At 33.3% G+C, this 20,346-nt stretch overlaps 1 protein-coding gene across 1 annotated transcript; it reads left to right on the top strand.

Annotated features, from left to right (window-relative positions):
- The first annotated feature begins 1,091 nt into the window (after positions 1 to 1,091).
- Marf (Mitochondrial assembly regulatory factor) lies at positions 1,092 to 20,064 on the top strand. Its single transcript, XM_085958066.1, has 13 exons — positions 1,092 to 1,151; positions 2,562 to 2,859; positions 3,973 to 4,096; positions 4,342 to 4,504; positions 7,526 to 7,756; positions 8,528 to 8,635; positions 10,665 to 10,818; positions 11,911 to 12,227; positions 14,197 to 14,404; positions 14,733 to 14,965; positions 15,946 to 16,125; positions 18,184 to 18,380; positions 19,140 to 20,064. Exons 2-13 carry the CDS (start codon positions 2,661 to 2,663, stop codon positions 19,342 to 19,344), a joined length of 2,319 nt encoding a protein of 772 aa, XP_085814192.1. The 5' UTR covers positions 1,092 to 1,151; positions 2,562 to 2,660; the 3' UTR covers positions 19,345 to 20,064.
- The last annotated feature ends 282 nt before the right edge of the window (positions 20,065 to 20,346 follow it).

The raw sequence follows: 20,346 nt of genomic DNA on the forward strand, positions 1-20,346 counted from the left end.
GTTTTTTTGGATCCATCCGGAACTTTGGTGAGTTGTCGTGCGCACGCCTGCAAAGGTTTCTGAATTAGTACAACCATCATCATCTTCTTCTATTCGAATGCCTACCTACACCATTCATCCGATTTCAATGAAACTTTGGTGAGTTGTCGTGCGCATGCCCACGAAGATTTCTGAATTAGAAAATCATCTTCTACTTCTATTCGTATGCGTTCCTATACCATTCATCCGATTGCAATGACATTTTGATCAAGTGTTGTGCCCTTGCCCGCGAAGGTTTTTGAATTAGTACAACCATCTTCTTCTTCTTCTATTCGTATGCGTTCCTATACCATTAATCCGAATGCAATGAAACTTTGGTGAGTTGTCATGCGCGTGCCCACGAAGATTTCTGATTTAGAAAATCATCTTCTTCTACTATTCGTATGCGTTCCTATACCATTCATCCGATTGCGATGAAACTTTTGTCAGTTGTTGTGCGCACACCTGCGAAGGTGTCTAAATTATTAATATATAAAATACAAAGTTTGTTGTTTGTTTGTTCCATCCAATTTTGATTTTTTTTTTACTACATATTAATAACATTAATAACGTTTTCATATTTTGGATTCGATTTTAATTTAGTGTTCTTATGTTTGACCTTTACTCCTATTAGAATTATTTTCATATTGCCATATTGTATTACAAAGATATTTTAATATTAAAAAAATAATTACCTATTATTATTTTTCAAATATCTAAGATAAATATAACCACGAAGCGACCCTGTGCGAAGCCGGGTACTTCAGCTAGTTACTGATAAAAAATGAATATTTATGTTTTTAATCTAACAAAATTATTATGTAATAATACGGAGAAAATATAGATATGGTTTTAAATAGGTCGCATGCGAAGACCAATCTCTTTGGCTTAAAATAGAAGTCATGCACAGAAATAATATGTAAATATAAAGTTAAAAAAATATTATAAAATAATAAGTAGGTACCTAGGTAGGTAGCTGATGAAAAATTATTTATATACCATAGACACAGGTAGAGTTTTTGTAGCTTTATTATTTGTGGTACAAAATATAGTGAATTTTTAGTTTTTACCATAGATAATAAATACGTAAAATACGAGGCGAGGATCATGGAGGATTGAGTCTCGATTGTCTGGTGAGTTATTAAATTATATAAGTTCATAAATATTATTATCTGAATATTTACAATTTCTCCTGTAAGTGATAAGTATAGAGTAAATTGTTCTCTCTGTCATTATAAGATGACGCAGTATTTGACAATGTACGCAATAAGCGATGATTTCATGATTATTTTTTGACGTTTCGAAGCATATTTTGAAATTCTTTATTTTCATATAATATCATTGATAATGCCAAAAATATACTTTTAAAGTGTTATTATCAATTATTATTGATGCTCCTTGCTTTTCCTTAAGTATAATTGTGGAATTATGGGCTGATAAAAGCTTATTTCTGAAGTAACAAAAATGTTTTTTTGTAATTTCTATTTTAAGCATATTTACTTATATTCTGTTGACATGAACCTACGTCTCATAATTTATGACTGCGTATGCCTCCGAAGAAGTATTATTTCTGTAATTGAACCTTCATTTCAACTACTTATATGTTTTCTTACACTTCAATATATAGGTTCTCATTGTACAGTACCTACACATTGGGCTCAATAAATTAATATATATTTCTTGTAAAATGTCCCATGCTGCTATGGATATTATTGGCGTTTAGACTACTAAATAAAGAATAATGCTGAGAGACGAACAGGTCACATAGTTCTATAAACTTAATTATATACCCAACCGGACATTGAGGTTTGATTTCGAGACTCTTGGGATAATAAAGTTGTTGATGTCAATGTGGTTTGCACATTCACACCAAATACGGATGATCCATGATCCATTATCACTTTTGTGTCATACGAAAAAAATAGTTGAATATTTAAGACAAACTGGACTCGCTACATTACTACACCAGTGACAGTTAAGGTTATGAATAAGTTGTCAAATAAATGACCAACACTTATTTAAAAATAAGCATTTTAACACAATCACTGCTGACCTGTTAATTAATATTTAATTACCACCTTTAAATATCATGTTAATTGTATCTAATGGCCAGGTAATGTAAATGGGCCAATCGCGTTGTCTGCACTAAATGAGTTAACAAAGATGTTGAAGAAAACATTCTTCTATAAATCCATAGAGATGTACCTTTTTACTAATTTTCTGTAATGTAATTTTTATCATAATACCTACTGTTTACTAAACAGAACTTAGGTACTTAAAACAGAACCTGAACTGAAATCGCCTTTTTAGATTTCCCTGGTGCAAACTCAACGTTAAAATAAATGAATAAACTATGTTGCTAGTGTTTTGAAATTACACCTCAATGTAGCGATAATATTATGTGTGTTTTTATTTTTGTAATGTCATCGTTGAGTTTACTTTTAGACACAGTTGGCGTTTATTGATATCACATTCACCGTATCCGTAAAAGTGTTTATTATTTTTTTTTTGTGTTTTGAATTATAATTTTCCGCTTGTTTCAGTTTTTTATCCGCATGCTGTTGAACGTTTTGTATCGAAAATTTAAGACAACAGCAACTTTCCAAGTTCTAAAGGTGTGATTTCGTTTCCGGGCTGCGGCGATGGCGGCCTATTTGAATCGCGCCACTTCCATGATCGGTGGCGATAACCGACTCGGTCTCCTGTCCAACGGCGCTACCCGTTCCAATTCTACCGCTGCCGACTCTCCCCTGCAGGTGTTTGTCCGTGCCAAGAAAAAGATCAATGATATTTTTGTGGAAATCTACGATTATTCAAAAGACACATCTAGTTTTCTTCAAGGTAATGTAATGGAGTAAAATTAATACCTAATAATTTTTCAGGTGGTCAGCAGAAAAAATACTCATGCATCGTCCATGAATGACATCACTCTTTTTAGTATTTTTAACCCACTCTCCCCCTAATATCACACTGCGGCATATCTTTTACCCTCTCACTTGTCACATTTTTGGAGTTCTCCCATCTTATTTGTTAAAAAACAAAATCATGGAAAATTACCGATTTTAGTATAATGTTCTCAGAAAAAAATGAGTTAATTTTTTTTTTTGGTTTGTGATATCATATTTTCTACAACCCCACCTATCCCTATCATCATGAATCATCACATTATATTAGACTCCCCCTCCCTTAGGGTGTGACATCTTATATGGTCAACCGCTTAACTGACAATGATGATTTAAGATTTCCCATGATTTATAAAAATAATTAAAATACTTCAATTCGCTAAATATAACATGATGCAATTGTCGGAAAAAGTGGAAAATTATTTATTATTCCATTCATAGTTATTGGAGAAACTAGACTATAAATGTATGAAATTATTAAATTATGTATCAGTTCTTTCTGATATTTTAGGGCAGCCGATTACCCTAAAGTGATTACGTTGTGTTACTGTGTACTGTAGGTATACTATAATGAGTCAGTGATCACTATCGAAGTGTGTATTTTTATACTTTTCATTTACTAATCCTTTACCTCTGTCCAACAGCACACTGTGCCACTGCTAAATAAAGTAACCGAATCCAGATACACATCGCTATTTATTTGGAGATTAAGAGTCTAACAAAATTATTTTCGCCAACAGTTTGGATTCTCACATTGACAATGTTAATTAAGTTAAACTATAAACATGTTGTCACTTCTCTGCTGATCGCCTTATTTATATATCGTTGTACTCACAAATATTTTATGATATAATAAGACACGTATAATATATTTTTAAGTTGTGTTTTTCTATATATTTATTAACACTGAAACTGTCATTGCTAAATTATAAGAATTTTTAATCAACCATAATATCAAAAACTGAACTACAATTTTACAATTGTTTTATTTACATTTTATTAATTTTTTTATTTGTACCATTGTTATTTAATTAGCTTTTTTATCTTTCAGATATCGATGATAAAACAATAATAGAAAATGGTGATGTGCAACAAGTTGAGAATTATGTCGCAAAAGTCAAGGCAATTCGAGATGTTCTCTGCCGAGATCACATGAAAGTCGCCTTTTTTGGAAGGTTCGAATACATACATTTTTTTTTCTTTTCTTATAATGAATAATAATATTTTCACAAAATGGCGCTGTGTGCTTTAGTCAAAAATACTTTGAGACTACAAGATATAAATATCTAAACGCTTGACTGCATTTAATTTGAATTGGATGACTGGAATTTACAATGGCCTTGACTGGATATTGTTAGTAGTCTTTTATGGAATCATCGCATTTGTTTTTCTCTTACTGAATATCTAATTTTTTTCTCAGGACAAGTAACGGCAAGAGTACGGTCATCAATGCCATGCTGCATGAAAAGATTTTGCCAAGTGGAATCGGACACACTACCAACTGCTTTCTGCAAGTTGGCGGCTCTGACAATAATGAAGCGTACTTGACGACAAAAGATTCAACGGAAAAACATAATGTGCAGGTGAGAACAAGACATTGTGATCAACAAATTCAATAAAATAAACATTGAATAGACAAGTTTCCCTTACAGGCAAGGCAACCCAAAGAAATCTGGCAGATAAAAATCAAATTAGAACTTCACTGTTTTGTGAATTTAAAGCTATCATTATGTATTCACTTTGAACTGTAGTAGTGATATTGTTTTATGTAGGTTTTCCTGCATACTTAATAAATAGACGTTTTGTACTGTTCTCCCAATATGTATTTTTACTATTTGAGTAATTTGATTATGTACAGTGTATACAGTAAACAAGATTATTTATTTTTTCTCCTTATTCAATATATAATTTAATTAATTATGAGATTGGATAGCACCAAGGATTTTTTGTGTCGTGTAATTTGGATTTTAACACATTCACTGCGTACACATTATCATGAGCATTATAAGATGCTGAAAAAATGGCAATTTTCAAAACCCGAAAACCCTATCAAAAATATGAAATATTCAAAAGTGTTAAATTGAAAACGTCAGTTGACTATTTGACTCGAAGAATGCGAACAACACGCGCCGCATCTACCGGATGCCTGACTCACAACACGTCGTCAAAGAATGATCAAACAAGCAATTTCAAGACGACTAAAGCTGCGTTCACACATTACACATAACTTACGTTTTATTATTTTTTACTTTATGCTGGAAGTGATGGCGTCTCAATGTAGGCTAATCTTATCTTGCATTCACATTGTTTACATTCACATTGTTTTCACTCATTTTATTACATTTTTTTTTTTTATTATTATAGGTTTTCGAACATTATCGATGTATTTATTACATTATATAAAACTACTTATGTATTAGAAAAATCAATGAAATTACACCATGTTTATATCCAATTAGCTTTATAAAAGTTATTATTCACACTACTTATATTTATGGAACAACCTAAAACATGGGTCAAGACAAAATCCGGGATTTCCGGAACAATCTGTGCAGCAATACATGGAATCGCAGCGTTTATTGAGAGTATCCAAACAATATTTACACCTTTTTCTTTTTTTTTTCCCGTTATTCCCCTTTTCTAATAAAATGGGTAAATGTATTTTACATGGTAGAGTATAACTCAACGGTGTGGTAGAATGCAACAATTTTTTGATAATGGCTAGCCTAAAATCATATAATGTAGCTTTTTTATCACAAGTTTCTCGGTATAAATAATAAGAATTTAGCAACATTGATTGAAAAATATGTATTCCGAGTTTTTTATACCACCGAAGTGTCTTCCGTTGACATGGATAGTATGCCATCATTTGATCATGGTAGTCGATGCCACCCATAAATTTATTGTACTCCACTATCATTTTTGGTTTTGTAACCCGTTTCCCGAAGCGATTTGTTGTTTCCGTAAGTTCGCCGTCAAATTCTGAAGATATTGATAGAACTTCTCTTCTATCCTTCCACTTCGTAATACAGACTCCGTGCTCTGTATATTGACTAATCGATTCTCCCGTTTTTAGTTTTTTATTTGCAACATCTACTGAGTTTCCTTTTCTGTTGCTTCTCAGTGTTCCAGTTACAAACGTGTCTTCATTTAGCATAGATTCTGTTAGTTCTACGCTATTATAAAAATTGTCCATGAACAATGAATGACCGTATCCAGTTTTCCCATTCATTAGTTTGAAAACCACTTTGTTTGTATGATTTTTGCCACCCAACTCCTTGTCAGCGCACCATAAACTATCATTTTCAAAGCCAGGCCATTCGATTCCGCCAGTATGTATAATTTTATCCCGTATTTGGCCTTTTTACCCTTGATGTATTGACGAATAATCAATCTGCCTCTCCACAGCATGAGAGATTCATCAATAGATAAATTTTTTTGAGGTGCATAAATAGTGTCCATTCGTTGGTTGAAAAAATCTATCAGCGGCTTTACTTTATCCAATGTAGAACTATTTTCGACATTCTTATTGAAATGTAATGCACGCATTATCAATAAAAACCTGTCTCTAGACATATACTTCGAAAACATTTTGAGATTGAACAGCTCATCTGTTTTCCAGTAATCATTTATCCTATTTATAGCCAAACACGGAATTCTTCCACAGTAATATCTTTCCAATGAGTTATTCTGCTTTTTTCTCCTTCCGATTGAGCCAAGACCTCTACTGCGTAAGCGTTTGACTCACTTATAACTAAATTATAAAAGTCATTATTGAATAATACATTGAAAATATCTACAGGATCCTTGCTTGGGATGTCAATTTTTACACCCGGTATTCCCAAAAATGGTATATTTTTAGCCGGTTTTCGCGTACTCGACCATTGTGTGGATCCAGAAGTTGATGGTCGTAATAATTCAGGTGTTTCACTGATCTGAAAATCATCCTGTCCCGACGTTGAAGTGCGATCGGGTGGCAACCGTGCCAGTCTAATCACCCCATCATCACTTCCTGAGTCTGTTTCCGATTCACTATGTACCTCAAATTCAAAGTCACTATCATCACCAATGTCAATAGATTCACCGTCACTATCGTCATCTTCAACCCTTGCTCTTTTAGAATTTGAAGGACCATCCATTTTGATAATAAAAAAAACAGTAGCAGACTATGTATAAATGATAAAGAGTAAAAAAAATGTAAAATGTTCACGTTGTTTATGTTCACTGCTCAATGTTTATGTTTGTAACGAACCGTAAATAAGTTTATAAAAAAAAGCTCTAAATAATATTACGACCGAGAGTGTGAATGCACCTTTATCTAGATTTTTTATGAAGCCGCGCGAAACGCCCGATTTCGTCGACGAAAGGTATTGGAATGAACGTATATGATATGCTACATGTGTATGTGTTCATTTGTAACACGCTGACGAATATTTTTTACCATACAAACCCATACTAACGTCTGACGCACCAGTCTCGTAATCAGCGCCTTACCAATGTATACGATTACGCACACGGTGCGTCTTCAGCGTCCAACGTGTTAATATACCAGTCTGCATTAGAGTACCATCGGTCTAAGTTATCACTTTTATGTTAACTTCTAGTCTGTGGGACAACTGGCACATGCCTTATGCGACTCCCGATTGCAAGAATGTGAGCTGGTCAACATATTCTGGCCCCGGGAAAAGTGCGGTCTGCTCAGAGACGACGTCGTCCTCATGGACTCCCCCGGTGTGGACGTCACTCCCAATTTAGACGAATGGATTGACAATCACTGCTTGGATGCCGATGTCTTCGTGTTGGTAGCAAATGCAGAGTCAACGCTCACAGTTGCGGTAAGAAACAAAATCATTTAAACATTGAACTTCTTCAAGTTATTAAACTTATTAATACGGCGCGTCCAAGAATCTCTGACGCTCGCCAGTCGTCTTGCGTCTTTTTAGGTCATGACAGCATCATGTAGCCCTGTTGTATACACGCTGTGGATGATTTTTAGCGGTTTTCCAGGATGCTGGAATCCGGTTGGCTTGCCTTCTAGCCTGATTGAAATTATCTTAAGGCATCCCCAGCATGTGATCGATAAAGGTCCAAAATCGGCTCTTCACTCAGCATGTATGAGAGGCTGCACGGTGCTCTCTTTTATCTCCTCGTTACTCCCAAAGCTATAGCATCATACGCATAGTATCCGCCGCAAACCTTTTTTCTCGAAGCTCAGTTATACGGTTGCTCTGAGCTTTCGTAAAGTGCCATGACTCGCTACCGTAAAGCAGCACTGTCAGAACACAAGCGTCGAATAGGTAGCATTTGATTTTAACTGACCACAGTAATGAATTCCAGACATTCCGCATTGAGTTAGATGTGCACCCCTAGGTATTTAAATCTGTCGACACTCAAAAGTTTTTCCTATCGCTAATCAGGGGAAATTTGAATTTCAAATGACAGGTACAAAACCTTTGTTTTCTTTGCATCGATTTTCAAAATGATACAAGACATATTTCAATAAGCTGAAAATTAACAAGTCTTTTTTTATTTAACCTGTGTGAAAATCACTGAATTTGTGTCATTTTTCCATTAATAATAATTATTTCTTTCTATCTAAATTTTAGGAGAAAAACTTCTTCCACAAAGTGTCCTCAAAACTTTCGAAGCCAAACATTTTTATTCTCAACAACAGGTGGGACGCATCCGCTTCCGAGCCAGAGTTTTTGGATCAGGTACTTTTTTTCTTTCATACATATTTAATCCGATTCTCTTCTGCTAGTTATAATATTTTAATTGAAAGGCAACCATAGTAATATTTACTAAATTATTTTTATTCAAAAGCTTTGCGATGAACAAGAGCAGGTCAGTGACAACATTTTCTAAAATCTTTGATGCTCTGATGTTTTTTTTTCTCAACAATAATTACAATTTAAGATGTAATGGGCTAATTTGTTCCACTCATGCTTATAATGACAGTGTGTAGTGTTTCATTAGTTTGATATTTTGCACCCTGGCCTTATGTGTCCGCCATCTGTGATGGTCTCCTTACGATCGCTTGCCTCAATGGAATTTGGATCTGATGTATTTGTTTTCAAAGAAAATATTTCAAAAAGCAATAGAATGATCACATAAATACACAATGTTGATTACAGTTATTATACATACTTGAAGTAATAAATTATGTTTGATAATAGTTGAAACCTGTCATGCATGTTTCGTTTCTTTGAAAATAATATGGCATATGTAATGAATAATTTTTATTTACGTACATATTACAAAATTGTGTAGTCATTCTATAATTTTATTGTATACATTGAACATCGTTTTGTTAGTTGCTTTTATGTTACTTGAAAATAGTTTTCAATCACCATATTGTGGAAAAATTAGCAGATATTCATGTTGTGGACTTTTGGATGTACAGTAAAACCTCGTTAATACGAATTTCATGGGGCCGAAAATCGAAAAAAAATTCGAATTACAAAATATGAATGTATGAGGGGAAATTATTAAAATTTTGAAAAAAAAAATATTTTTTTTTATTTTCATTAATTTCATTTCCGATCATAGATATGCCGATACATATTTCCGATACAATTCGTTCAAAATAAAATCTGTGCAAATACCATGTGCCATTAATCCATAAATTGAAGTTACCAAGTAGCTAGAATTATAGAGAAATATTTTTTATTTTTCCAATTTGTGAACACAATTGTTTGGCATTGGTTCTCTAGTAAAACTATCTGAAAATCCAATAAACAATCAATTAAATACCTACAGCCCCGAAACATGTGAGTTATTGTTTTTCCTTTGAGTGGAGTGCAGTTGTACCTCTGATGACACCGCTGTGTGTGTAAATGGATCATAAAATGTCAGGATTATTTTTATTACCTTCATAAAATAAGTAATTTTTGATGTTTTAAGAAAAGCATCACAATTTTCAATGACTGGCTCATGAAATAGAGTACTTTATTACGATTTATTGAATATTTTTATATGCCAGGACTCTGAAATCATTTCGAATTATGAAATTCTAATTAAAGGTATGGTTTTATATGAAAATAATGTTCAAGGGACTTTTTTTTGCGAAATTTCAAATTATCAGTGTTCTTACTAACGAGGTTTTACTGTACTTGAAATTGAGAATATGGTTATCCCAATAAGGCCCCGGTAAAGTAGTGGAGAGAGAGTCAATTCTTAAATTTGTAGGTCACTGGTTTGAATTCTGCTGCTTGATCAAATCCATGTTGTTTTTATTAAATGTGGATTGAGGATGAATGGCTAACCCAACCTTTCTCATCAAAAATCTGTTAAGCTGGTCTTATATGCTCCATCTTAGAGTGGAAATGGTAATTGAGTTTAATCAACAAAGCCAAATTATTGTACATAAACTATATTGAATGTAAATACAGTTGATTATTTAAATTCAATAGTTTTTTTAATTCAAAATTGTAACAATCTTTTATAATTATTTGCCTCTATTTGGGATCAATAATCAATTAGATGGGTGTATACAATTTGGTTTTTTATACCTTTCTTCTTTTGTTGTTTCAAGCAATTCATATCCATTTGACTGAATTCACAGCTGTTCCAAAATTTATTTGCATTATTTTGTTATATACTTGCACAATAGTTTTTTAGCTTTGTCATAAAAACATTCTCATATAAAACACGCTGATCAATGTCTTGCTGGTGTCGTAAATTAAATAGTTTGCTTTTTTTATGCTTAATAATGTAATTTATTTTTTCAACACAAACATCTAGGTTCGAAGCCAGCATGCGACTCGTTGTGCTGATTTTTTAGTGAAGGAACTGAAGGTGATATCGCCCAAAGAAGCTGAAGAGAGGATATTTTTTATATCCGCTAAAGAAGCCCTTTTGGCCCGCCTAAAGGAAAAGGAACAGAAACCGGCTAGCTGTAAGTAATTAATCATAAAACTTATTATTACCTGAAGCTAAATTTACTCTTATTATTATCAACTCGATGAGAGTCTTAGCAGCCTCCAGAAAATATCTTCATATCCGGTCTGCTGGAAGTGCCCTCTACTGCTATAGTGTTTCTTTCCACACAGTCCAACCACGTCTGTTTAGGCCTCCTGTTCCTTCTTTTACCTTCTGGTCTATTAAAGTGTTGGTTAAGGAGCCACTTGATTGGTTATATGTCTTCCATCCTGGAAACATAGCCTGCCCAATGAAGTCGTCTCACTTTCATGTTTGCGATGAGATAGAGCAGTGACGAAGGGTGGAGGTAAGTTGTGGAGATCCGATATAAATAGTGCAGAATAAACATTCTCACTCATACTTATTTGTTGGTTTTTAAAATTCATTTAAACCCTACATATAGCAAACCATAATACATCAAGAATATTCTTATATTTATAAAATATCTAAAATGATGCCATTAAATCATACACAATTTTAGAAATTCTATAAATAGACGTACATATATTTTTTATGTACATACATGGTTTGGTTAGACTGAATTCAAAAAACCATGTGAAATTTGTTCAACAAAAGCAAATAAGTATGATTGACAAAGTGTGCATTATTTTTGTTGAATCTCCACAGCCTATCTTTACTATTTTGGTTTGGTCTAGGCAGGGTTTAATTCAATTTTAGAAACAACCAATACTATCTACAATTTGTGTTCTCAGTTCAATGAAAACAAATAAGTATGACTGATAAAATTTACTGTGCACTATTTATGTCATATGTCCACAGCCTACTTTCGTCACTACTATAAAGGTCTATACGGCGTATACAGTTTATAGTTGTGTGTAAATCGCCAGACGTCATCTTCATATACGGCTCCAAAGACTGTTCTGAATATATTTCTTTTAAAGAGGTCAAACCTCCTCGTATTCTCTTCTCCAATCCCGGTCGAGTCGATCAACTTTATCCTCAGCTGCTTCAATTTTTATCGAACTTGTGGAGATAAAAAAATATATTTATTTATTCAAATAATGTGCATTGGTTAGAAAGAAATCATAATGTTTCATTATGTTTATAGCCGGAGCTTTGGCGGAAGGATTTCAGACCAGATATTTTGAGTTCCAAGACTTCGAGCGAAAATTTCAAGAGTGCATTAGCCAGTCCGCTGTCAAAACAAAATTCGAACAGCATTCGCAGAGGGGGCGGTTGATAACGACCGACGTGCGAGCGGTATTAGAAAATGTTCACGACCGTGCATCGACATCTCGCAATGAAAAGCTAGAAGAGAAAAAGTTACTTCATGAAAAACTTAATTTTACCGAACAACAACTTATGGTTATTACGAGAGAAATGAAAAATAAAATACGACACATGGTGGAAGACGTTGAACAAAGAGTAAGTCTTCATTTTTCATATTTAATTCTCTAATTTAGGTAATATATATTTTTTAGTTAGCTCATTAGTAGGCTTAGGATTTTTAGGTGCTAAAACATGAATAATAGGTACCTAAAATATGTAGATATAATTGAAAAATGTGCTAAAAAACAAAAATAGGTGCTAAAAATTTAAGTATTACAATAAATCATAATAGATATATTTCAACAGTTTAATTTATTTTTATTCACAAACACAAATGCTTTATTACAATAAATAATGAAATAATGCTACAAATTTTCGAAAGTGAATCATTGACGATTTGATCTTAGCAAATTTTTATACATGGAAAAACTTCTTTCCACTTCTACAGATGTTATTATTGCGTATGTATATGAAACTATTTCTGAAGTAGAAAAAAGTGAAACATCTGATGGATTTGCCAAAACAGCTTTAATATTCTGCAGCGTTTGAAGTCCAGTATTTTTATTTAAAACACTATTTAATTTTGTACTTATTTTTATTCCAATTGGTCCAGGAACATTTTCTTATTTTAGCAGCAGTATTGTTTAAAATATTCATTTGCTCCACTAGTGACTTTGTAGATGATTCTAACATTCCAATTGTGTTTACTAGCGATATTGTGTTAATTAATTTTGTGTTTATGTGAAAATATGTGCTTAAACCTAAAATATGTAATTATCCGAAAAATATTTATAAAAAGGTGCTAACGAATAGGGCTTAAATGTTTCAAAATTGTCTGAAACAGATAGATATTTTTGAAATTTTGTTGTGGGGCCATTCAAAAACGATATTTAAATACTAATATTATCAATAATAATAATAATAATAATATTAGAATCCTAAGCCTACTCGTTAGTAACCAAAATATAAGGTTTAGTTGTTGAAAGAATGTCAATACATCCAAGCATCATAGTGATGGGCTGACAAACTTTAGAAAACTTTTGTAAATTGGATCAGTAATGTTATACATTTGTGTAATCTCTCAAAAATCATATGCATATAAGTAATATATATTAATATAATGATATATTATGAATCAACCAAAATGCTATTTTACAGGAGAATTTTTAACCTTTGACATTTATTTATTAATTATCTGTGGATTATACATGTCTAACAAGTTTATAATAAAGCTTAGAAAGAATACTATCCTTATAATAAGCATTAAAATATAATATTTTAAAAGGCCTAATATATATGTCACATTCGCTTTTTATTCGTAATACTAAGTAGATATTCGCCCTTACGATTATCATTTTTTCTGGAGGTTTGTATAAACAGATTTTGTTTTTCCCAGAAATGGATGTCAACCTATTAGGTCCATACTCTGACTCATACACAAATTGAAAAACAACTGGGACCCACGACGCTATAGGCCGACGCTTAAGCCGCGCGGTCATCGTGGGTATATTGAAAATATCTTTCCATTAAAAAAATCAACTCACTGGTTTTATTGGGTCCGTGATATTAAGTTTACTTCCATTGCCCTTCGACGTCCTTGGTGACCAGAAACGTCACGTGCAGATTTGCGAATAATTAGTCTGATATTTTGTTAGTAATATATCCAGACAACACATTTTTTAGATATTGGACTCGTGTAAGGATGCTAAAAATACTTTATAAACAATGAGGCGGCATTTTGGCGTTGGCTAGGGGCGGCATTTTACCTAGGGACGTCACCGGGTACATATTGTTTTTTCATTAAAATCTCGATTTCACCAAAATGGTTGATTCTCCCTTTTTACAAAACACCGACGATATGTATATGATTTAATACATATTATGTATTATTTGCATAATATACTTCAAAAACCAACACTTTTAAGAAAAAATTTATCATAATCATAATTTATTAAAGTTTTTCCTTTTTTGGACTGTAATGCAGAATTTTTTTATTTTCTAAACATATTTATACATATACTCCTTTCTCAATTTGAATAAAAGTATCTCTTTTATATATTTATAGGTTTCCAGAGCATTAAATGAAGAAATTAGAAGGCTGTCCAATTTAGTTGACGAATTTAATCTTCCCTTCCATTCCGAGCAGTTGGTCATAAATGTTTACAAAAAAGAATTACATGGACATGTTGAACATGGACTTGGATCCAATCTACGTGCTCGACTTTCCACTGCCCTCGCCCTAAACATTGAATCAGCCCAACTGGAAATGACAAGTAACGTTTATATATTTTTCATCATTTGACAGCTTGCTATGTGCTCATTTTTATCAATACAAGTATGTTTTACAATTGTTTTGATCAAAAACATTTTTAATATGTCATAAAATTACATTTTGTAAATAAAAAAAATGAAGTTCTGGAATAAAATAATACAAATTGACGGACATTCATCGAGTTTCAATTTTTTATAGTGAAACAGTAAGTTGTAACCATGTTTATGATTTTTGTTGGACTTCAGATAGATTGTTGTAAAAATGCCTTAAATTAGAGTGAGGATATAAAAAATAGTATGTACCTATATGGTTTAATGTGGTTATTTCAGATAAGTTGTGCAGTCTTCTACCCGAAGAAAAACAAGCGTCCGGTGGATCGTGCATCACGCTAAGGCGGGAGCCCTTCCAAGTTCTCTACAGGCTCAATTGCGAAAACCTCTGCGCCGATTTCCAGGAAGATTTGCAGTTTCGGTTCAGTTGGGGCATCACAGCAATGATACAACGCTTTCAAGGAAAAAATGCACACCGATTGGCACTCAAAAATTTCACACCCAATCAAACGGTTATTAATTTTATTGAAACACATACATATTTAAGTTAGCACTACAGATCATTCATGCCGACTGCAAAACCATTCTTCAGTAATCTCTATCGCAAGTCACTCAAGTCTCACCACATTCCTAATGATATCTGCCCATCTTCTCTCAGGACTTATTGATATTCCATCTTAAACCTTATTGAGAGCACTAAATTCATCGCATCAACAATGAGACCGGCACATCTGAGTCTTGGCACCCTCCTAATTATATTGGGCTTAAATGGCCCATAAATAATATTATATTTTACCATAAAATGAAAAAATCATAACTGTCACATAACTGTCGATAAATTTCTATAGGCGTAGTGTCCTTAGCACACAAAAAACGAATAATAAAACGTAACTCACACCTGGCGGTAGCGGCGAGTGAAGACTCCATCGTGAACGGCTACCAAACCAAGATTAAGCATCGTAGACAGCTCGGAGTGGTGGGGATTTGTAGGCGGGGAACCAAGCTACACTCCAATGTTGTCGGATCTTGCGTTAAAGCGTTCCTCACGACTCCAGCGCCTTGGAGACCTTATTTTTCGGACAACCCTCGTATACATAATTTCTCACAGTTCGTAAAGCATTCAGGGCCAATTACATATTAGTCGGCGTATTGGTATTAAATGGTATGCAGCCAATGAGGTATCAGTCTATACTCTGTTGGTATGGAATGGTTTTGATCCAATGAGATTTTATATTGTTATAATGCAGGTTTGCTCGAACTGAAGGTGAGCAATGTATGATTTTTATTTATAAGGGCGTCTCCATAAGTTCAGTGAAAACCTTTGGTTTTCTCTAACCATAAATTTTAATTTGTTGATTGGACCCAGAGAATGGATTTCTTTCATTTTATGCATCCTTTTTATGAACGGCTGAATTATCATTGTAAGAAATCTTTGGATAAATGGTTGTTTGAATATATTTTGAAAAATGCACTCAATTTTATTATGTTTCAGATACCCCGACCGATTAATTCACCGGCTGATTCATTAGACATAACCACAATCCCTTACAATGGACCCGTTTCAAATCAAATCGGTCCCCTTTCCCCAGAGCAGTGGGGAATGGTTTCCAAAATAGCTCTGGCGTCTTTCTCTTCGCAAGGCACTATGGGTGGATTACTAATTGCTGGATTTGTAAGTGCATATTGTTTATTCTCTCAACATTACAAAAGAAAATTATATGATGTCGTTCATGGTTCATCTATTTGGACCACAAAAGTGATAAATATGCACTTTAGAAGATTCAAAATTTGTGAATCTATGTTGTAGATTAATGTTTCAATAGCAAAAGAATAATACATTACAACCTCGATAATTCGAAACTCGCTAAATCGAATTTAGAATTTTTCGTCAATTTTAACCCCCGAAGAATAATTTTTATTCAAAAAGTTCATTATAAATCGAAATACATGTACGGACACGAAAATAGCGAGGGAAATGTGAGTTCCGGGCATGTAAAATAGGGGTTTAACTGTAAATATTTTTACTCACCCAAAAGCAGGGGCTCCCAACCTTACTTTCATCAGGAGCACTTTTATAACCAAAAATAGAATGGTGGGCACAATTTTTTCCAATGAAACATGGATAAAGAATGCTTGATGCAAATTTGCCAAACAAATATTAGTTATATTAACTATTTCTATTCCAAACAAACAAAACATTAAATATAACGAATCAGATTAAGTTGCTTGTTCAACCATGCATCGATAATAAATTTATTGTATCCTATCAACCAATACAAAAATTCAATTGTAATAATTATTTTTATTAATCGATTTAATCCGTTAAGATCCCTGCCCAAGACCATATTTATGTACATTCTAGAATTAGCATTTACTTTGTAGAATTCTATTTTACAATAGTTTAACATATTACACAATTGTTTAATACAGGCGGACCTCGACTTACGAACGTTCGACTTTCGCACAATTCGCTATTTCGCACATTTCAAAAAAAAACATTTTTTTAAAACGTCGCGCTGTGGGCCGTGGCGTTAAGATATCCCCTTCTCGCTCGCTCACAAGGAAGTGCATTTCTTGCGTCACTTGCATCCTGCTCGCACCCGTCACTTTGCTTGTGAGCTAGCTAGGATAGGTTTAGTCTTGCGCAGGAGCGCGTGCGGGCGTGTCATGTTGTGCGTTTTGCTAATTTTATTCATTTGAAATATTTCACCCTAAAAATTTATAAACATGAGTGAGAAACGGAAAAACTGCAATGTTGATATGAACAAAAAGAAATCAAGGACTCATAAACTTCTCACGAGGCAAAGATGGAAATTATTAGACGTTCTGATAGCGGCGAATCTTTTGCTTCAATCGAACGTTCATATGATACTAACAGGTCTACAATATGTTCAATTTTGAAAAATAAAAATAAAATTAAGGAATACGTTCAAAACTGTGGAAATATATCTTTAAAGATTGTTTCCAAAAGACACGGCATAGTTATGGATGAAATGGAAAATTCTTTGTCATCATAGATCGATGACCAACATCAAGAAGATGTCCCTCTGAGTATTTCAATTATTCAAGCGAAGGCTCTTAGTTTGCACAAAGGTTGGAAGGCTAGATTAAAAGAACACGATTTTTTAAGCAAGTAACGGTTGGTTTAACAAGTTTAAAATGAGGTATTCTTTTCATAATATTAAATTCACTGGAGAATCGGCTGACGAAAATGAAATATATAATGAACGTGAGGGAGAAGAAGCTGATTCATCAAGACTTTAACAATGAAAAATATGAATGAAGCCTTCATGCATCTTGACAAATTTTTAAATATTATGGAAGATTGTGATCCCAATGGAGAACGCATATCTCAAGTCCGTAGGGGGATCAATAAAGACATAGCATGTTATAAAATACTAGACGAAGAAAAGAAAAAGAAGAGTGGCAAACAGTTAACTCTTGATAACTTTTTAAGGGAAACACCCGCAAACCCTACTTAAACATGTCTCTTAAACGCCTTTTAAACATGTTATATTTACTTAATAAATACATATTTTAAAATACACACAATTTAAAAAAAAAAATTACTTCCCTCTACTTTCGAACATTCAACATTCCCACACATTTTATGTGCGAAAGTCGAGGTCCTCCTGTATTCATGGTTTCTAATAAATGATCTCTTTATTATTATAATTTTAAATACCTGTGTGTAGCATGTAAACATTTTAAAAATACTATATTTTTCAAGATGCTGAAAACGGTTGGATGGCGTATTATAGCTGTAACCGGTGCCTTATACGGTGCTTTATATGCTTACGAACGCTTGACATGGACCAATAAAACAAAGGAACGTTTATTTAAGAAGCAGTATGTCCAACATGCAACAAGAAAATTAAGGCTTATTGTTGATCTCACCTCGGCCAATTGCAGTCACCAAGTTCAACAGTTAGTATATTGTCAAATGCATTGTTACAGTTTAATATTGTCGGGTTGGTAATATTAATATCATATATTTAATTTGTAAGGGGCTTGTTGATATCTTTACATCATCTAATCTTTCCAAATTCAAAACACATTATTTTGATTGACACTCATTTTATATAAGATTTAAAAAAAGAAACAAAATAAATGAATGTCTTTTCTTCTGTCACTTGCATTAAGCTACGTTAGAAAGTGTAATTTCTAAAACGTATTTTTGTTTATTGATTGATATGAATTTAAAAACCTATCAGAACAACTTGGGTGCCCCCAGATTTTTTTAAATGTATTTACTCTGTCTTATGATACCTTTTTATTTAGTTTTTTTGAGCAGTACATATCGATCTAAGAATTGCCATCTAACAAAAATGCGTGTGAAGCGGGCAAGCTAAACATTATTAACTTATTAATTATTTTTTAACAAATAAATGATACCACTTATCATATACCAATTATTCCACTTTTATATAATATTAAAATTTGAAATTTCCACGTATCGAATATATCAATATAAACTCATTAACTCCGCAGTGCGACCGAGATGTAAAAGGAAGAATAGTAAAAGGAAAGTAGGAGGAAGAATACGGTGTTAGCCCAAAACCAAATACGATGACAATTTATACTAATCTTATTAATGATAGTAGTGGTGCTATCGACTGAGGGTGGTTAATGGAATTTGATTTTAAATTCTAGTCTTCATTAAAACTGATTGTATTTCTATTTCAGGGAACTGTCGACAACATTCGCCCAACTGTGTCACCTGGTGGATGAAGCGAGTGGTGACATGGACTCGAGATTACGAGAATTGGACGGATCAGTCCAGATGTTGGAGAAGGCAGCCACGTCCGCCAAGAAATTAAGGAACAAAGCCAACTATTTAAACAACGAGCTGGACATGTTCAATGAGGCTTTCCTCAAGTCCACTCACTGATAGACATTTTAATACTTATCTGTAAATGTATGTATTCCTTTTATACATAAATGTTTTTTTTTTGTAAATTTTGTGTGTAAAGTGATTAAATTATTAAGAATTCAATATACCTAGATGTGTATATTTTCAATATGTGGTGTTGACATTAACTAGGGGTAAATTCAACATTCAATATTCCAGTTCTAACTCATGACAGAAAATACTATGTGTACATACAAAAAATACAGTCCATGGCTTTTTAACTTTTACTCAATAATAGTATTATAAAATTAATTCTCTCAATTCTATTAATCTCTATCTGTTTATTACTTATAAATGTGCATTATCAGTAATGTTCAATAATTTGGACAGGAAATAGGAGATAGAGTCTATCTTCTATAAGCTGGCGTGCTGGCTTCCCCCCCGCGTCAGCATCCATCTCGTTCCCTCCCATTGAAAACTTGCAACAGTTGAACACAATGGCACAATGCTTTCCGTGTGACGTGTACGCCAGTTTATGGAATACAGACTAGTGAAGTGGGAGGGGTGCCAAGGCTATACAATAGACGTGATGTAAACAGCGTTAATAATAACATAGACACGAGACATATTCACCCCTCCCACTTCCTACACACGGGAAGAAATCGCATAGATGATTAAGCGGTCCCACGATAATCAATACATATAACTTTGCCTAGAATAAGTCATGGATTTACTATTATACAATTTTCTTATACATTGGTTAAGTATTGATTTTGGCCTCTAATATCTGTAATGATCTTTTGTAACCTCAGTATAGTATATAACAGTAGCGAAGGGTGGAGGTAGGCTGTTGAGATGCGCCATAAATGGTGCACTTCAAACTTTGTTAGTCATACGTAATTGTTTTTATTCATCTAATACTACAATTTACAGATGGTGTTGGCAAGTTTTTGAAAATCAATTAATCCCTGCCTAAACCAAGCTATAATAGTTTTGATATACTTTGGGCGATATGACAAAATTGTGCACACTTTTTCATTT

Source organism: Rhyacophila brunnea, unplaced genomic scaffold (genome assembly GCF_057557595.1).
Source record: "Rhyacophila brunnea isolate RB1 unplaced genomic scaffold, BYU_Rbru_1.0 scaffold_7, whole genome shotgun sequence".
Taxonomy (NCBI): domain Eukaryota; kingdom Metazoa; phylum Arthropoda; class Insecta; order Trichoptera; family Rhyacophilidae; genus Rhyacophila; species Rhyacophila brunnea.

Bases quoted from the DNA above. Each gene is read 5' to 3' on its own strand.
- Marf (XM_085958066.1), top strand. From the start codon at position 2,661: ATGGCGGCCTATTTGAATCGCGCCACTTCCATGATCGGTGGCGATAAC. The intron at 7,757-8,527 runs GTAAGAAACAAA...TCTAAATTTTAG, and splicing joins AGTCAACGCTCACAGTTGCG to GAGAAAAACTTCTTCCACAA. The intron at 14,966-15,945 runs GTTATTAATTTT...ATTATGTTTCAG, and splicing joins ATTTCACACCCAATCAAACG to ATACCCCGACCGATTAATTC.